Source organism: Dunckerocampus dactyliophorus, chromosome 6, assembly GCF_027744805.1.
Source record: "Dunckerocampus dactyliophorus isolate RoL2022-P2 chromosome 6, RoL_Ddac_1.1, whole genome shotgun sequence".
Classification (NCBI taxonomy): domain Eukaryota; kingdom Metazoa; phylum Chordata; class Actinopteri; order Syngnathiformes; family Syngnathidae; genus Dunckerocampus; species Dunckerocampus dactyliophorus.
In genome coordinates this window covers 7,466,110-7,483,771 of record NC_072824.1, presented here as the reverse complement: position 1 = coordinate 7,483,771, position 17,662 = coordinate 7,466,110, and the positions used below count along the sequence as shown (strand labels likewise).

Below are 17,662 nucleotides of genomic sequence, written 5' to 3'. Positions count from 1 at the left end.
TTACCAGAACATGAACAAAATTCTGGTATCCACAACTCACATTTTGTATTTCAGAATACATTTCTTTCTAGTGTTCTCACATTATTAACTGAAAGCCTGAAAGAAAAGCAGACCTGCGGGCGCCTCATGTGGTCGTGGGGGGCTACCTGATGCCCGCGGGCACTGTGTTGGTGACCCCTGACCTAGCACAAGAAGAGTGAAATGAAACAAGTTCACAATGACTGACTTTATTGATAATCAAAGTGCTTGATTGCATGTACTTCCTGAAATTATGTGCAGTGGTCATAATGTGAATGTCAGGAATAAAAGAGAATAATAATAATAATAATAATAATAATAATAATAATAATAATAATAATAATAATCGGCGACGTCAGAAGTCCAGCCACTCGTCCAGGTAGATGCAGCTTGACGGTGAAATTTCTCCTCCTTCGTGACAGTCATCAAAAACCTGAAAAAAAGGTAAAGACAAGATGAAGCATGGCCATGACTTTTAAACTTGCAGGATTAGCACAAGAAGAAATTGTGTTACCGGGCAGAGTCCGCAGGGCGTCTTGACCAGGCCGGTGGGCGGGATGATGGCGTTAACGCCGCGGTAGAGCTTGATGTGTCCATCCACGCTGCCCAGTGTTCCCTCCTTGGCGGCCATGACGCTCACTTCCACTTTGCCGTCATACACCAGCGTGTTGAGGATGGTCTCGATGTCCTCCATGGACAGGTCCACCTGACACCGCACAGTCAGCTGTCAGTCAAAGCGTGTGGAGTGGCGTGAGGAGGCAGGGCTACCTTGCTGATCCCCAGCTCGCAGATGTACTTCCAGACTTCGTGCGAGGTGGCAAAGGAGCTGTTCCTCTGCACCATCGGACTCTGCTTGCTGTCCCTCGCCGCGTCAGCCTGACGACCGGCACAAGGTTAGTGTTAACGGGTAAGACTGTGCCGCTCCCTGCTGTTCACACACGACACGACACCTTGCCCTGCAGGAACTTGAAGCACTGTTGGTTCAAAACCTCCACAAACTCTGACTCAAAGTCCTGGTCGCTGTACCAAGCCCCGCCTGTCACAGAGCGGTCAGGCTGCACGTTGTACAACATGTACACTTTCTTCTTGGATGCCTACACACAAACACACACAAAGACTTGGACTTGCAAATGTTAGCCACCTGCTACTTGTAATAATAAGTACATTACTGAGATGCGGTCCCACTTGTTTCTAGATGTGCAAAGCTGGACTCACCGCCACAGACTTTACAGCTTTGATGAGTTTTTTACTTTCCAAGTTCTTCAGTATCTTGTTGATCTCCGTCAGAGGAAGATTGCTCTTGAAGCGGATGTCTCTGCTCCAAATACCTGCACACGTACATGCACGTCACCACACGGTGCATGTCTCTCGCACCAGCACACACGTGTCGTTCCAACCTTTGTTTGCGGCGTCTTCGATGATCTGATAGACAAGTTTCTCCTGGTTGTCCGAACCTTTCATCTTACTGTCACACACAAGAACATGCTGGTCGTGTATCAGCAGTGCCGTCTAAGCAGTACCCTGCCAGCAGATGACGCCAATGGGCCCACCTACCTGGTACTCTGGGAGTCCTTCAGCCTGTAGAGAAGTCCAGAACTGTTCCTCAGGAGGTCCAGCAAGCCCTGGAAAAGGTCAAATGGAGGTGAACCACAGGTCACGCAAACATCAAGCAGAGCTGAGACTAACCAATGAGAGCAGTTTGTTGATGGCCATGGCTCTCTGTTGAGGTTCCAGGTGAGGCATGTCGTTCTGGATCACCTGATCGGTGATCCCGTGTGGAAACTGCTGACAAAGCTCCTTGATCCTGATCAGCACATACACGGAGACACAAACACACACACACACACACACACACAACTATAAATCAGGTCATCAGGTTTTGGTCATGAATCAAGGGCACAGTGAAAACTTCCCTCCCAATAATTCATTTTAAAGATTTGTTTTTATGTTTGTCAAGATCCCGTGAGTCTCTTTAAGAGAGGGTGTCGAAAGTGTGGCCTTGGGACCCTTTGCAGCCCATGACGTTTTTTTTTTTTAATTGGCCCACGGCACATTCAAAGTACAAGTAAACAAGAAAATGAAAAACAAACTGCAAAAATGTAAAAAACAACAGTAATTTTATGAGGAAAATGTTTAAATAGTATGTGAATAAAGTTGAAATGGGAGAATAAAGTCACAATATTACAAGAAAAAAAGTTAAGACTAACGTCGTAATATCAGGAACTTTTTTTTTAAATAAATTAAATTACAAATCAAATTAAAGCTAAAGTGAGGTGTTCTCCGGGTACTCCGGTTTCCTCCCACATTCCAAAAACATGCATGTTAGGTTAATTGGAGACTCTAAATTGTCCATAGGTATGAATGTGAGTGTGAATGGTTGTTTGTCTATATGTGCCCTGCCATTGGCTGGTGACCAGTCCAGGGTGTACCCCGCCTGTCACCTGAAGTCAGCTGGCATAGGCTCCAGCATGCCCCCGCAACCCTAAAGAAGAGAAGCGGTATAGAAAATGGATGGATGGATGGATGGATGAAATATTACACCATCTCTGGGTCGGGGATGAGATCCTGCCCCAAGTGGAGGATTTTAAGTACCTCGGGGTCTTGTTCACGAGTGAGGGAAGGATAGAACGCGAGATCAACAAGCGAATTGGTGCGGCATCTGCAGTGATGCGGACTCTACATCAGTCTGTTGTGGTGAAGAGAGAGCTAAGCCAAAAGGCAAAGCTCTCAATTTACAGGTCGAGCTACGTTCCTACCCTCACCTATGGTCATGAGCTTTGGGTAGTGACCGAAAGGACAAGATCACATGTACAAGCGGCCGAAATTAGTTTTCTCCGTAGGGTGGCTGGGCTCTCCCTTAGAGATAAGGTGAGAAGCACTGTCATCCGGGAGAGACTCGGAGTAGAACCGCTACTCCTCCGCATTGAGAGGAGCCAGATGAGGTGGCTTGGGCATCTGGTCAGGATGCCTCCCGGACGCCTCCCTGGGGAGGTGTTCAGGGCAAGTCCGACCGATAGAAGGCCTCGGGGAAGACCCAGGACACGTTGGAGTGACTATGTTTCCCAACTGGCCTCCGAATGCCTCGGGATCCGCCAGGAGGAGCTGGACGAAGTGGCCAGGGAGAGGAAAATCTGGGCCTCCCTGCTTAGGCTGTTGCCCCCGCGACCCGATCTCGGATAAGCGGTAGAAGATGGATGGATGGATGGATGGATGGATGGATGGATGATTGAAATATTAAAGAAAAAAATATTTTCTAAATTTATCATATAAGAAACAAAACAGGAAATATAGCTGCAATTTTTAATATTACAAGAATAAAGTAAAAATATTATGGGACTGAAGTCATAACATTACAAGACAAAAGAAAATGTAAATTTGGAAAATAAAAATAACAAAAGTGTAATTAATGGGAAAAGGTTTATCCTAATAATATGCTTTGTCATCCATATCACAAAGCTGAGATGCAGGCTGCTTTTTTGTTCAATATATATATACTTTCTACATTTCTACATGGATTTACAAAATGTAAAATATAAAACTGGCCCGTACAATCTTTGATTTTTCGGAATGCGGCCCTCGATGGAAAGTTTTGACACCACTGCTTTGAGATCTCTGATGCCCCCCACGGGAAGTTTTTTGAAAAGCACCGTTATCAATCATTGTATGCTACATCAACGTTATGATCATTAAAGTTGAAATGTTCATTTCATTACACAAAACACAGGTGAAGACGACTAAGACGTATTCATCATTCATTTAATGTGTATTATTTATGATACACCTGGTATGTAATATTAATGATATATGTAGTATAACGTTCATCATGAAGCACACAAAATGATTCAAGACAGTACACCAGCAGCGTGTATCTGTAGAATCAAAACAACAACGTAACTCATTTGAAGATTGCAGAATGAAACGTCAGTTGAAAAAGAGACCAAAGCAAAACAACTTTTAAGCTTTTTGGAGGTCCTTGCAGCGTTCCTCTCTTTTTTGATTAAAAACACTGACCTGTTTTCAACTTCGGCGGGTTCACAAGTGTTTGTTTCCGTCTTTACTTTTACCTCTGACATCTTTAATACTTCTTCTACACAAGATTATTGGTGTACTTATTATGATCTCTAATGCCTATTGTCAGTCTTCTCACAATTAGTGTCGTCTTTCGAACTTGCTAGTTAGTCTGCCATGCTTCTATCCGGGGTCCTGAAAAGCTAACAGGAACGTCCAAAATATTGCCTGACAGAAAACAAAAATTGCGAGCATTATTTAATTCGTAACCGAACATTTTATAGCATAGTACTTGGTTTCGTAACATTAAACTTGTGATAAAATCTGCGTAAGAAACAAAAATAGAAGTCATTTTTTTAAACCAAAGCTTTTTTCAAATGCAGCAGGCCGGTGTTGTGCCGAGTGTGTTGTAGCTCCTCTACCAGGCCCGCCCTCCGCAGTGCAAAGCGGTGTCAGAAACAAGCGCGACTTGCACATCCCCTGTTACCACGGTGACACAAACACAACTCAACACTCGAACAGTCATACACAAGTGCTGAAGTCGAAAACAACTGACTCAAAGTAAGTTGACATGTTTTCATGTTTCTTTCCGATTAATCGCAATTATTAATTTCATAGAGTGTTCTGCTGGCAAAGAGTTAAGGTTGACCTCACGTCATCATCATCATTATATAGCAGACGTCATCATGACAGCAGGGGCAGTGGCGGCGCCGCGCATCATTCCCATCATGCACCGGGACAGACTACGAGTAAAGCACCACATTGACACGAGTACACGTGTGTGCATTCAATCAGGTACATATACACTCACATACAGTCTTGTTACTTCAACCTAACACTCACACATATTACAGCACGGCATATCCTAGCAATGCTCAGCCTGCAAATATGCAACTACACCCCCTAGTGGCTGTGTGCTGTAAGCACAATCTGATTTGATGCTGACGCTGCTGTGATGAATGGCAGCCTAATTACCCACAGTGCATTAGTCCAAAAAGCTGCTTGAGTTTCATGCTAGCTAGTGTGGCTAATGAAGGCACACTTGACGTGATCGGTTCTGCACATGTGCGAGGCCTACATCACTTCCTCCTATACTACATTTTTACACAGTGCTTCTGTGACGTCATGTGCTGTGGTCGTTATTATTTTGAGTCAATAACGATACATCAGATACAGCTGTGTGAAAAAGTGTTTGCCCCCTTCCCGATTTCATATTTTCATATAAGTTTGTCACACTTAAATGTTCAGATCATCAAAAACATTTAACTATTAGTCAATGACAACACAACTGAACACAAAATGCACTTTTTAAATGCATTTTTTATTATTAAGGGAGAAAAAAAAAGTACATGGCCCTGTGAAAAGCTGATTGCCCCCTAAACTTAATAACTGGTTGGGCCAACCTTAGCAGCAACAACTGTAATCATTTTCCAGCATGAAGCGCCTTTTTAAGGTCATTCCACAGCATCTCAATAGGATTGAGGTCAGGACTTTGACTAGGCCACTCCAAAGTCTTCATTCTGTTTTTCTTCAGCCATTCAGAGGTGGACTTGCTGGTGTGTTTTGGATCATTGTCCTGCTGCAGAACCCAAGTTGGTTTCAGCTTGAGGTCACCAACAGATGGCCAGACATTCTCCTTCAGGATTTTTTGGTAGACAGCAGAATTCATGGTTCCATTTATCACAGCAAGTCTTCCAGGTCCTGAAGCAGCAAAACAGCCCCAGACCATCACACTACCACCACCATATTTTACTGTTGCTATGATGTTCTTTTTCTGAAATGTGGCATTACTTTTACACCAGACGTAATGGGACACACATCTTCCAAAAGTTCAACTTTTGTCTCGTCAGACCACAGAGTATTTCCCCAAAGGTCTTGGGTGATCATCAAGATGTTTTATGGCAAAACTGAGACAAGCTTTAATGTAGAAATGGCTTTATAACCTTCTCCAAACTGATAGATCTCAATTACTTTCTTTCTCATTTGTTCCTGAATTTCTTTAGATCTCGGCACAATGTCTAGCTTTTGAGGATCTTTTGGTCTACTTCACTTTGTCAGGCAGGTCCTTTTTAAGTGGTTTCTTGATTGAGAACAGGTGTGGCTAGAGAAATTGAACTCAGGTGTGATAAACACAGTTATGTTTTAACACCTTTTCACACAGGGCCATGTAGATTTGGGTTTTTTCTCCCCTAATAAAATAAAAGAAATCAGGAAGGGGGCAAACACTTTTTCACAACACTATTTAATACTGTATATTTGGGGGTTATTTTATTGACTTTTATTAAAGGACATTCTTAGCATGCAGATGTTGCTATCATCTTTATTCACCAAGACTGAGCTATGTAAAAACTTGCAGGTCGCGCAGACATAACGTCACATCTGGTTACGTATAACAGACATAAATAAATACAGTAAAACAACACATATAATGCAGTGATATTGGAATGTAAACAACCATAAACAAAATGCAATAATGGATTACTCTAGAGCAGGGGTCACCAACGTGGTGCCCGCGGGCACCAGGTAGCCCCCCCACGACCACATGAGGTGCCCGCAAGCCTGCTTTTTGAAAAACGTTGGTGACCCCTGTTCTAGAGGATTCAGCTAAAGGTTGTTTTTTGTCTAAACGGAGAAATACCATCCATCCAAACATACCTTGCTAGCAAATGCTTTCGTCTGTATTTTTTCAGTGGCGAAAAAAAAGTAAAATAATTTATGGAACCAAGAAAAGAGGGGGGTGACGTATATTGCTGCCGGAAAATAGATCGATGAATGGCGTTGATTACACATGCGTAACACGTGACGGCCGAAAAAGAGGCCGCCCGGATGTCGACGCGTTCTGCACATGCGTAGAACCGGTTGCGTTTCTGGTACAGATGGCGTAATGACACCCCGCACATGTGTATGTGCTCCCATGCAGACACTCGTGAAGCACATGTCTTCTTCACGCTTGACGGCTCCAAGCCACTAGCCGATCAAGGCGGGTCAGGAAGTGTCAGTCAGCGGTACCGTGAGCCACTCCAGCTGCCCGCTGGCCGCGTGTGCGTCAGAGCGATGGCTGCCACCAGGTAACACGATGATGTCTTTGGGCTTGACTAAGCTAACATGCAAAAGCTCAAGTCACTTCCTGTCAACCGTCACACGTGTCCGCAGCGATGGCCGAGAGAGCGCCATCGTGACCAAAGTCTTCCTGGTCCAACTGGATGAAGAGGAGGAGCCTTCGCAGCAGGTAAAGAGTCATCAATGAACACGGTGGGATTGATCGATCAGGCTGACTGACCTCGCTCGACATCTTGCCAATCTTCTAGGCCGACGTCATCGCAGCTTCACACTCGCCTCAAGGTCACAAAGTCACAAATCTTAGCTTATTTACGCAACATGGTAACGCTAGCTGGCTAACGTTTCCACTCTGTCCCTCAACCTAGCTTCGCACAGTGTTTTGTGAGATGTTACGTTTGTTCTTCAGGGTCGAAGACGGCGAGAAGCGCCTCTCCTCGAGCTGCTCCTCGTTTCCTCAAGAATCGTGCGTCTCTGCCCAATACCACTCAAAGTGCTTCTCCACACACCCAGTCTGAGGTAAACGCCCTGCTTCACGTGAGTCATTTAGCCTGCATGCTTTAATTTTGAAGTGTTTCCTGCGTGTCAGAGCGCGGGTTTGCTGAAGCAGCTGAGCAGCACGCAAGCGGCGCGCGTGCAAAGAGAGACTGACTTCCTGAGGTATGCTCGCTTCTGAGCACGCACACGTGCACAGCTCGCACGAAGTATCTTACCTCTTTGTGTGTGCGTGTGTCTCGTCGTGGTAGGTGCGCACACTGTTTGACCTTTCGACCTTCAGACCTGTTTGCTAGTTTCTGTGCTCAGTGTGGCGCCGCGCTGCCTCGTCTGCCGCAACACAGGCTGCCCCCTGCTGAAGGAGGACAGGTACTGTGCCTGATGATGATGATGATGATGTCACACTGACCTGTGTTTGTGTTTGTCAGCTGGTGTGTTGTGTGTTGTGTAACACTCAAGTTCCTGTCAACACGCATGCTTGTTTGATATGCCACGCCTCCATCAAGCAGCAGCTCCTCCCCCAGTCCAGCCTCCAACTGCAGGTATATACACACACACACACACACATACGAGTGTCTACGACATTGAAGACGCACTTTGTTGAACTCCTTGTTGTTGTGTGTCAGGATCATGTTGTGTGTGTGTGTTGTGGACGAGGAAATCCACCTGACATGTCAAACTGTTTGGCTTGTGAAACCCGCCTACACACGGTAACACACACTCATTTGACAAGGAAATACACAGTATATTTGTGAATGCGTGCGTGCGTGTGTGTGTGTGTTGTTCTGGTGCAGACAGCGTTGGAGACAAACGGTGCCCCCCCAGTCCCATCGCCACACCACAGGAAAGTGACCTGCTCCAAATGCCAACGCCTGAACAGCTACGACGCACGTTACTGTGACTGGTGTGGCTGCAAGGTATACACACACACACACACACACACACACACACACACACACACACACGTAAAGGAATAGTTTTAATGAACAATTTGGATTTTGCGACTGGAAGCTAAGTTGATCAGCGTTGCTCTTTGTATAGCCAGGAAGTAGACAAGCTAACGTGTTTCCAAACTGCTAGCCCGTCTTAATGCTAACAAGCCCACAAACGTTCACATGTATGTTCAGTGCACACACGCTCTCAGCAGTGTGTTGTGTCGTCGTTGTGGCGCGAGTGGACCCCCGCACGCCATCTACTGCTCAGCCTGCGGCGCCTTCTTGGACGCTCCCCGGACTTGCTGTCATGATGTCATACCACCTGCAGGGGGCGCTGACACTAACCAGGTGTGCCACAGAAACACCTCCAAGCACACCCCACCAGCTACACCCCATGCATATTTGTGTGTGTGCATGCATGTATGTGTGTGTGTGAGACCAGGCTGCTCAAACCACGCCCTCCTCTTGGAAGTCTGGCCCGCCCACTATGGAGCGGCACACACAGACTGTGGGACTACATTACCCATCAGCCACTGAGCTCCACAGAAAGCAGCAGCAGAATGTCAGCAGAAAGCAAACCATCAACCAACCACCACACACTGCCATCAGCCCAGGAAGAGGTGATACTACCATTCATACTACGACTACGACCAGTCATACTGCTACTATTGATACTACTACTGGTACTCTTACTGAAACCACTTATACTACTATTGATACTATTAATGCTAGCACTGACTACTAGTAAATACGACTATAAATCATAGACATATGTAGATCCGCATCGAGCGCTGAGCTGTATGTCAGCGTCGCAGCCATATTGGATGTGTCAAGGCTGTGCTGCAAATGAATACAAGTAAATATACAAGTACTTAGAGTACTTTCATAAAGCTCCTGTATACAAAGACATTTAAGTAATTTCCTCTGGTTTATACATTCACACATGCACTAATATACTTGGGAAACAGTTAGGCGCCAAAAACAATGTATTTAGTCTTCTCAAATCACGTTGACGTGAAAAACCCACTCGATGTAGCGTCTATCTACTGTATGTCTATGCTATAAAGACTACTAATTGATACTACGATTCAGACTACTAATGATACTGCTACTACTGCTATTGATACTATCGCTGAAACCATTGATGCTACTTTTGATACCACCACTGATACTATTGATACTACCTTTGATGCTACTAATACAATTGATACTACCACTGATACCATGAATTCAACTATTACTGTTGATACGACAAATGCTACCACTGGTACAACTACTATTACTATTGATACTGCCACTGATACCACTAATAGTAGCAGCACTACTATTGATGCCACCACTGATACTACTATTACTAGTAGTCCTACTAGTATTTATACTACCATTGTTATCAGTGATCATATGCATGATACTGCTGATAGCAGCGAAAGGTGTGTTCAGGATATTGGAGGAAGCAGCTGGATCACGTGTGTGCTCACCTGAGGAGTTTTGCTCAGAACAACGCCCCCTTCAGGACTCTGCTGGGAGAGCCTCGCCTCGGCAGGGTAGGACAGCTAAGCAAAGCGTGTCAATCATCAGAGCCCGAGCTCGTGCTTTAACTTGCTGTGTGCATGCGCTCCGTCCCTCAGATGGTGTCTGCAGTGCTTGAAGAAGACGCTCATGAGGTCAGTGTGACCATCAGCTTCATGGTGTCCTCGCAGGAAGGCAGCCAGGAAATCAGACAGGAAGTCAGACGTGTGAGTTCAAAGCCTCTTGACAGTAAAGCACATTGCTGAGGTGTGTGGTTAAGCGGTTCTGTTCTGTTCTTCTGTCGGGTTTCAGATCGGTTCTGAAGGTGAAACTTTGAGCAGCGTGACAGAGCGGACCCACCCCGGCCGCCGTGGTGAGAACGTTCGCATGATATCATGCAAGCGTGACGCTGCAGCAACTTAACACTGTGCTTTTATTTTTGTGTTGACAGGAAGTGGAAGAAAAACAAACATGATGGTGAGATACCAACATTAAAATTAAACAGGTGTTCTGGTGTGGCCTCTCCCTCTTTCTGAAAGTCTCTTTGTGATTGGCTGTGGGCATCAGGTGAGGGACAGTCAGCTGCTGCAGGAAGTGGGTCCAGCACGTGGTCACGTAGACGTGATCCAGCAGCTCTTAGATCAGGTAACGAGCACCTTCAGCCAATCAGACGCCTTCACTTCACCTGCCCGCCATTGGGTGGCCGTCTTGTTCACATAGGCAGCGGACCCACGCTGTTGCGGGAGTGATGGCCGACATGCCCTGGCCCTAGCCACCGCCAACGGTCATCACGAGGTTCTTCCTGTTTTGGTGCAGGCCGGCGCGGACGTGGACCAGCGATCCGGACCGTAAGATGGCGCCAGGACGATGACATCACTGCGTTCTTTGCATCAGAGCTAATATGTGCGCATCACGTGGTCTCCTCCCCAGGTTGAAGAACACGGCGTTGCACGAGGCTGCCGCGCTGGGTTCTGAAGGTCTGCGGTGTGCTGAGGTTCTGCTCAGGTAGTGTAGAACATATTGTAGCCATGTGACGTGATGTCACACTCGCTGTTTGTGTCTTTCAGCTGCAAGGCCGCCACCGGCTTGCGCAACAAAAATGGCCACACGGCCTGCGACGTGGCCACCAGGACCGGCTGCGAACCCATGATATCTCTGCTCGCTGGCACCGGACCGGATGAGTGATCCCATGTCCTTGTAGAAATCACCTCAATGCACAGGTGTTGCCTTGACAGCCAAAAGATGAATTCAAACCACGTAGTTCCTGCGTCAAACTAACAAAAGGAATCTTTCATTTCTATGGAGGGGGCGGGGCTTGCTGACTTGCTGGTAATCCACAACACTAGCTACAGAGGGAAAAATGGCAACTATTTCATACAACAAAAAAAAGTAGAACATGGGAACACCATGTCACCAAATGGAATGTCATCATTCTATTTATTAACACAGTCTTCCTGTTACAACAAACCTATTCCTACAATGCCCCCTCAATGGTCATCAGCGCCGCAGTCGTAGAAAAAAAGCATGTCGACACTCGCTACTGTCCAGCGGGTAATACTTGTCGTAAAAGTCCAGGATGTACTCCTCGGCCTTGAAGCCAAACTTCTGGTAGAGCAACATGGCAGGGTTACTGGCCGACACGTGCAGCGTCACATCCTTGCCCATGCATGTCTGAAAGCAGCGACGCCAATCAACATGCAGGAAGACACAATGGTGGCGATATGTGCACGGTGAGGCGCTCACCTGGATGAGGTGGTAGATCATGAAGGTGCCAATGCCCGCTCGCCGCCACTCGGGGTGCACAAGCAGGAAGGAGATGTAGGCCTCATTGTACTTGACGTCAGGCACCATGAAGCCGAAGCCGACCACCACCTTCTTGTAGAGAACCACCACGCTGAAGTCCGGGTACTGCAGGCATTCGGACAGGTCCACCCCTGCAGGGGGCGACGCAGACAAATGTAGGACCCGCGCTTACCACAGCCTCATGGCTTTGCGCCTGCATCCTGTTGGCTCACCTGGCCAGAAATGCTCGTGACACATGGCGTTGACGGCGGGTATGTGGTCGGGCCGCACATAGCAGTAGTCGATGGGGGTGTCTGCTTCGGGGGTAAAATCTCCTTCCATCTCACGACGACGAGCTCGGATCTCTGTAAGCAGCCTCATCTTCAGCGGCCGACTTTCGTAGTCGCGCCTACGAGTTAAGAGTCAAAGGTCAAAACAACGCATGCAGCAGCGCCACCTTATGGGAGGAACATTTTTTTTTTTTTTTCCTTGACGGGGAAGGACGTGTATGGCAGGAGCTCTGTTGATGATACTGGAAATTTTAACTATTTTGGTGCTTTCCTGACAACACTTCATGAGCACAGGATCAGTGCTGATGGCTGAATCCCCCATCTGAATTCCTTTAACTTGGAGAGTCGAGAGATACAGATATAAGTATTGATACCTGCTAGCAAGTCTAGCTAGTTAGCGAACTGCTGAAGTTCAAAGAGGTTGCTTAGCAACAATGTCAAACACAAAGGAAAATGATACTGGCTCTGAACTCGAAGAGGAAAATGATTCAGGCTCTGACATGGACATAAAAACAGAAGCCCTTTTTCCAGGATACCAAGAGTTTAGGAAGGCTTCCAAGGAGTTCCTTGGAGGGTAGAGAGATCACTCTACCACAAATAATGCAAGCAATTGAGAAACTGCATTCAATGGCAGAGAAACATTCAGCTTCAAATGCAGTTATAAGGAATGGTATCACAAACATTATGGCAGAAAATAGAGTACAGAGTAAGTCAATCACAAACATTATGGAAGAAAATAGAGCACAGAACAAGTATATCAAAAAACTAAGAAAAGAGGTCATGAAGTTGCAAGATGAAAATGCAGACCTGGGTGCTGCTCTTAAGGAGGTTAAATACCCTGTGGAAGATTTCAAGGCTCTGCAGGACAACATTAAGGTACTGTTGAATGACAATGCTGCCTTGCGCTCTGCTCTTCAGGAAGCGATAAACCGTAAAGAAAATACAGCATTTTGCAAGGATGTTAGGGTTCTGCAGGATGATATCAGGGCTTTATTGGAAGATAACGCTGCCTTGTGCACTGTTCTCAAGGAGGGTATAAACCATATGGAAGCCACCTCATGTACTGATCTTAAGGACGCTAAAGACCCCAGGGAAGAAAATAGAGCATTATGCAATGATATCAACATTCTACAGGATGATATCAAGGCACTATTGAAGGATAATGCTGACTTTCGCACCACCCTTGAGGAAGAGAAAGAAGCAAAGGAGAATATCAAGGAGCAAATTAAAAACTTCATTGACGAGGTGGATCAGATGGCACAAATGAATGATGTGGTCCTCACAGGGCTCCAAATCACACCCAAGTCAAGAGATGTTCCTTCAATAAAGCAGCAGATTGCTAACTTCCTACACTCGAAGGAGGTGGATGTCAATGTCAACAGTATTGACACTTGCGTCCCACTCCATGGCAGGAACAACACCACACCTGTCATCATTAAGTTCACCAACAGGGAATTCAAAACTGCACTGCTGAAACAGGGAAAGAAGCTAAGAGGCACCAACGTCTACATGAATGAGCATCTCACAAAACGCAATTCCGACATCGCCAGGAAAGCACGAGACCTGAGGAAGCAAGGAAAGATTCAAAACACTTGGAGCACTAACGGGAAAATCTACATCAAACTAAAAGGAAGTCCAGGAGTTGCAAGAGTGCTTGTTGTCCAAGATATCAGTGATCTGGATGCATATTAAACATTATATGACTATGATAATAAGCATAATGGAGGAAACACCCTACAAGACAGAGAAGGACTACATTCCACAGCAATAACCTCGACATAATAAATAAAAGGAACTTGTATACAAACCCAGCGTCACTAGCAGTGCAACACTAAAGACGATGTGGATATCAACAGGAGAGAAAGGACGGGATAAATAGAAAGGGAAAAGGAAAGGAGAAGGAGGAAAAAAATGGAGAAAGGGAAAAAAAAATAAAAACTTTTTTTTTTTTAATCATTTGTGTACCTGTATACTGTATATGTAAATATGTGCGTACTTGTGTAGGTGCAGATGTAGGTGTATATGTATGTATGCACGTGTTTGTATGTACACACATGTATTAGCAATTGATGTGCTACGAAGAGGGGGTAGGATTAAATAAGCTCTGCTTCTTCCTACTCCTTTTTGGACATATGCGTGTTCGAAATAAATTCAACCAACCAACCAACCAACCAACCATTTTTTGTATAAATCAGAGAGCGGTGCTCGTCATGTGATGCTTTACCTGATGTAGGGTTTGAGGAGACGGGACGTGTAAGGGCTCTTGATGCTTTGCTCCAAACCACCGTCTGCTCCCATCAGTCGATAGCAGAAGGACACCCGCTGCACAGGGCAGCCCCTCCTCGTGGACCCCTTCACCTTCAGACAAACAAGTCGTGAAGGCTTCTGTGCATTTGGTCTTCCTGTCACGTGATGTTTACCTGGAAGCGATCAAGTACACGCAGCTCCTGTCTGTTGGTTGCAAATTGACCTCCGCCGACCTCCAGAGCTCTGTAGACTCCTCCCATCAGGCTGAGGGCGGTGCTGACCGCCCGGTCGATGTCCAGCAGGGGGAGCCCTCGCTGCCTCTTGACCTGACGGACCAACAGCTTGCGGTGGAGGCGTTTGGCCTGCGGCGTGACGGCTAACGCTAAAGGGCATGTGTCCAAACGCCGCCGCAGCATCCTCTCCTCATACAGGCTGAGAGGCGTGTAATGAGAATTCTGTGGGGCACCACCCCCATCACTTTTCTCGCAACGCCCGGCCATCCTCCGCTCGGACCTGTCGTTGGCACCACTAGAAAGAGGTGGGCCGACTGCTTCTTCCAAGTCATCCTCGCGCTCCCGTCCGTCATCATCCTCACTGTCCTCCTCATGCTTGATGTGAGGCGGTGCTGGGCGGAGCTTTTTGCGACCAATGAAAATGGTAGCGGGGGGAGGGGCGTACTCCATCCCAGGGTCAATCATCCCATCCGCCTCCATCTCCTCATCATCTGGGTGCGACCAAAACAGCATGATTCAAAGTAGATGTGGTCTGCGAGTCAGGACCTCTACATGTCAACTCACCGTGGAAGAGGGCCTGAGGCGGCATGGCGTCCGGGATGAGGTCCGCCTCCGACAACAGGCTGGGAGTGGCGGAATGGGAGGCCGGGGTTCCAGGGGCGGAGAAATCCGGTGAGGGTGATGGTGACGGACTGGTCAGCGGAGTTCTATCTGAAGAACTGAGGGAAGAGAAGTCAACGACCTCGCCTTTCTCCAGAACCAGGTCTGGTCTGCGACCGGCGCTTCCGCCGCGGCCTACGCCCACTTTGACTGGCGTGGAGGAAGCACTGCGGTCCGTAAAGCCGCCCGCCTCCTTCTGAGCACGGCGAATGTCTTTGGCCTCCTGAGTCCGTGAGCGCTTCTCCTTCAGCTGCATGGCGCTCTCTACCGGGTTTCTGGTGCTGCGCTTCCTCAGACCCTCCACTGTGATGATGGGCTCCAACGCCGCTTTGGACGCTGTATGTCGAAAACAAGAAAATTACCTGGATGTGGACAAAGGTGGAGATCGAATAAGCAAATGACAATCAGCGACGTCCAACCTCACCTTTGACCTTAGTGCTGGATTTGTCAGTGTCTGGCCGCAGGGTCGGAGGTCGGTTGTGGACCAGCTTCCACCAACCGGGCTCGCTGAACTCCTGTGCTCCTGAGCGGAAAAAGGCAGGACTCCCGACCGACAGACAGCCGGCTACAGTGCTCCACCACGTTGACGTCTTCTTCCTGTGAGGTGACCAAAGCGCGTCAGCAATAGCCTGGTTGTCATCTGCGTGGCCTCATGTGACAGGAAGTGACCTCGATCCGAGAAGGAAGTTCCAGTGTCGGCCGATGAAGGCACAGATGTCCTCCTTCCAGCGAAAATAACCTTGACGTCCAGTCCCCTCCAGAGACAGATTGTACATGGCCAGCATGACCACCTGAGAAACACAAAGTGTAACCCCACACTGCAAGGACACCTGGGGTGGGGGTTTGGGGGGGACCGTCAAGTGATCAGGTAACCTGCTGCCAGGTGAGCCGCATCCTCTCGAAGGTCTCCTTGCCATCTTCGGAGCAGTCACAGCAGACAAACTTGAAGAAGTTGTCTCCTTTCAGGTAGCTGGGCTGGTCGCCACGGAGATGAGCTAAACAAAAAACAAACCCTTGCTTTACCAGCATTTTAGTGACACTGATGCTTGTGTTCAACACCCCCCCCCGGCTAAGGCTAACCAGGCTAATTTAGCCAAACTTATGCTAACTTTGTCTTACTAAGGCTACCCACAGCTCACAACAGACGAAAAGAAGAAAAAAATGAAGGCACACCAGCAGGGATCCACTTGTGGCAGCGCTCGCAGTAAAATGCCAAATCCTCGCAGGCCCACGCTCCGTCCGCCTCCTCGCCTAAGTCACTGGCGAGCGAGTCGCCACTCTGGTCATGTGATAGATCCACAGAGCCCTGGTCCTCCGACTCCACTATCAATAGAGTCTCGCCCTCCACTTCGCCCTCTTCCAGACCCTCTGAGGCAGACGTGCACGCAGCCTCATCCTCGCCAGTGCCCAGCTCGCCACTGCTGTCCATGACCCAGCTCCTACACGGAGACACAATGGTCATTCTCAGGTCTTGCTTTGAAGAAAGGGGGTGGGCGTGGCCTCGTGAACGAATGGATTACCTGCTTCAGTGGTCGGTGAGTTCTTGAGGGCGGAGCTCCGCCTCTCTACGCCGTTGGTCTTCTTCTAGATGCGTGGTCAACTTCCTGTTCTCCTCCAGCAGCCGCAGGTTCTCCTTCTTCCTCTCCACACGCTCCAAATCTCTCAAGACGCCCTCCAGGAGACGCTGACCACACACAATTTGCCAAATTACGTTCTCCATCGACTGTTTGTCATCATTCTCTGCCGAAAAACCCGGGTCAAAAACATACATTATGGTATATTGTCTTAATGTGATCCTGCGCAATGATTAATAAAATAGTTGAACGCATTATAACTTACTTGAACAATCCAAAAGAAAAGTTTTGATTAAAAACGTATTTTAAAAATACTTTATGGGACATTTAGTGTTTGTTTTGTGTGTAAATGTGAGCGTCGCACCTTGGAAGATATTTAATGTTTATTCTTTAAAGGTGGGACGAAGTTGTATTCGCGAACTATGAAAAACGCAAATGACCTCCTCAGTCAAAGCAGCTAGCCGGTAGCCGCGCGATATTGAGCCATTGTGTCCGCTGTCCTGGTTCGGCTCACCTGTCTGTCCTGGCTCTGTTTGAGGTGGACCGCAGCCACAGTACTCACAGTCAGAACCACAGAAACTCCCAGCACCACTTTAGAGGCTGTCGACATTACGTTAGCAGTTAGCTTCTCAACTGCTAGCAGGTTCCTGCGGGCTGCAGCCGCTGTCTTCTTCGTCGACCACATAAAATCAGACAGACGACGAGCGCCCCCTGTGGCTGCCACTTTCCACAGTAGTTAACAGTCTATCAGACCATGTCTATGACCTAAATTTCACATTTTAATAGTTGAATATCTACATCATGGACTAGAAGCGGTCTTGAGACTAAAAGTGGTCCTGCACTATCCGACCCGG

The 17,662-nt window shown here is 47.4% G+C and overlaps 4 protein-coding genes across 4 annotated transcripts; 1 reads left to right on the top strand and 3 right to left on the bottom strand.

Annotated features, from left to right (window-relative positions):
• Positions 1-127: 127 nt before the first annotated feature.
• Positions 128-4,094, bottom strand: polr3f (polymerase (RNA) III (DNA directed) polypeptide F). Its single transcript, XM_054778797.1, has 9 exons — positions 4,030-4,094; positions 1,705-1,822; positions 1,573-1,640; positions 1,416-1,483; positions 1,234-1,346; positions 969-1,112; positions 787-894; positions 533-724; positions 128-451 (listed from the first exon to the last, which is right to left on the bottom strand). Exons 1-9 carry the CDS (start codon positions 4,089-4,091, stop codon positions 374-376), a joined length of 951 nt encoding a protein of 316 aa, XP_054634772.1. The 5' UTR covers positions 4,092-4,094; the 3' UTR covers positions 128-373.
• dzank1 (double zinc ribbon and ankyrin repeat domains 1) lies at positions 4,005-11,231 on the top strand. Its single transcript, XM_054778796.1, has 21 exons — positions 4,005-4,587; positions 4,702-4,821; positions 6,947-7,094; positions 7,180-7,255; positions 7,335-7,368; positions 7,493-7,602; positions 7,673-7,743; positions 7,830-7,947; positions 8,007-8,120; positions 8,205-8,288; positions 8,373-8,495; positions 8,706-8,861; positions 8,956-9,133; positions 9,954-10,057; positions 10,142-10,249; positions 10,335-10,395; positions 10,474-10,499; positions 10,590-10,667; positions 10,743-10,870; positions 10,953-11,027; positions 11,090-11,231. Exons 2-21 carry the CDS (start codon positions 4,713-4,715, stop codon positions 11,205-11,207), a joined length of 2,019 nt encoding a protein of 672 aa, XP_054634771.1. The 5' UTR covers positions 4,005-4,587; positions 4,702-4,712; the 3' UTR covers positions 11,208-11,231.
• kat14 (lysine acetyltransferase 14) lies at positions 10,145-16,663 on the bottom strand. The gene is made up of 10 exons (XM_054778795.1): positions 16,408-16,663; positions 16,108-16,229; positions 15,904-16,025; positions 15,659-15,831; positions 15,139-15,570; positions 14,515-15,065; positions 14,319-14,452; positions 12,038-12,213; positions 11,766-11,956; positions 10,145-11,693 (listed from the first exon to the last, which is right to left on the bottom strand). The coding sequence occupies exons 1-10, from the start codon at positions 16,661-16,663 to the stop codon at positions 11,520-11,522; spliced, it is 2,331 nt and encodes a 776-aa protein (XP_054634770.1). The 3' UTR covers positions 10,145-11,519.
• Positions 16,664-16,759: 96 nt separating this feature from the next.
• LOC129182544 (protein PET117 homolog, mitochondrial) lies at positions 16,760-17,502 on the bottom strand. Its single transcript, XM_054778798.1, has 2 exons — positions 17,323-17,502; positions 16,760-16,918 (listed from the first exon to the last, which is right to left on the bottom strand). The coding sequence occupies exons 1-2, from the start codon at positions 17,491-17,493 to the stop codon at positions 16,760-16,762; spliced, it is 330 nt and encodes a 109-aa protein (XP_054634773.1). The 5' UTR covers positions 17,494-17,502.
• Positions 17,503-17,662: the final 160 nt, after the last annotated feature.

Coding starts and splice junctions, on each gene's coding strand:
- polr3f (XM_054778797.1), bottom strand. CDS start 4,091: ATGTCAGAGGTAAAAGTAAAGACGGAAACAAACACTTGTGAACCCGCC. Junction 1,641..1,704: donor TCAACAAACTGCTCTCATTG/GTTAGTCTCAGC, acceptor GACCTTTTCCAG/GGCTTGCTGGACCTCCTGAG. Junction 1,113..1,233: donor AAGCTGTAAAGTCTGTGGCG/GTGAGTCCAGCT, acceptor GTTTGTGTGTAG/GCATCCAAGAAGAAAGTGTA.
- dzank1 (XM_054778796.1), top strand. CDS start 4,713: ATGACAGCAGGGGCAGTGGCGGCGCCGCGCATCATTCCCATCATGCAC. Junction 10,396..10,473: donor GACCCACCCCGGCCGCCGTG/GTGAGAACGTTC, acceptor TTGTGTTGACAG/GAAGTGGAAGAAAAACAAAC. Junction 10,668..10,742: donor TCCAGCAGCTCTTAGATCAG/GTAACGAGCACC, acceptor TTGTTCACATAG/GCAGCGGACCCACGCTGTTG.
- kat14 (XM_054778795.1), bottom strand. CDS start 16,663: ATGGACAGCAGTGGCGAGCTGGGCACTGGCGAGGATGAGGCTGCGTGC. Junction 14,453..14,514: donor GTGTACTTGATCGCTTCCAG/GTAAACATCACG, acceptor GTTTGTCTGAAG/GTGAAGGGGTCCACGAGGAG. Junction 12,214..14,318: donor CTCCTCAAACCCTACATCAG/GTAAAGCATCAC, acceptor CTTAACTCGTAG/GCGCGACTACGAAAGTCGGC.
- LOC129182544 (XM_054778798.1), bottom strand. CDS start 17,493: ATGTGGTCGACGAAGAAGACAGCGGCTGCAGCCCGCAGGAACCTGCTA. Junction 16,919..17,322: donor AACAGAGCCAGGACAGACAG/GTGAGCCGAACC, acceptor GTGTGTGGTCAG/CGTCTCCTGGAGGGCGTCTT.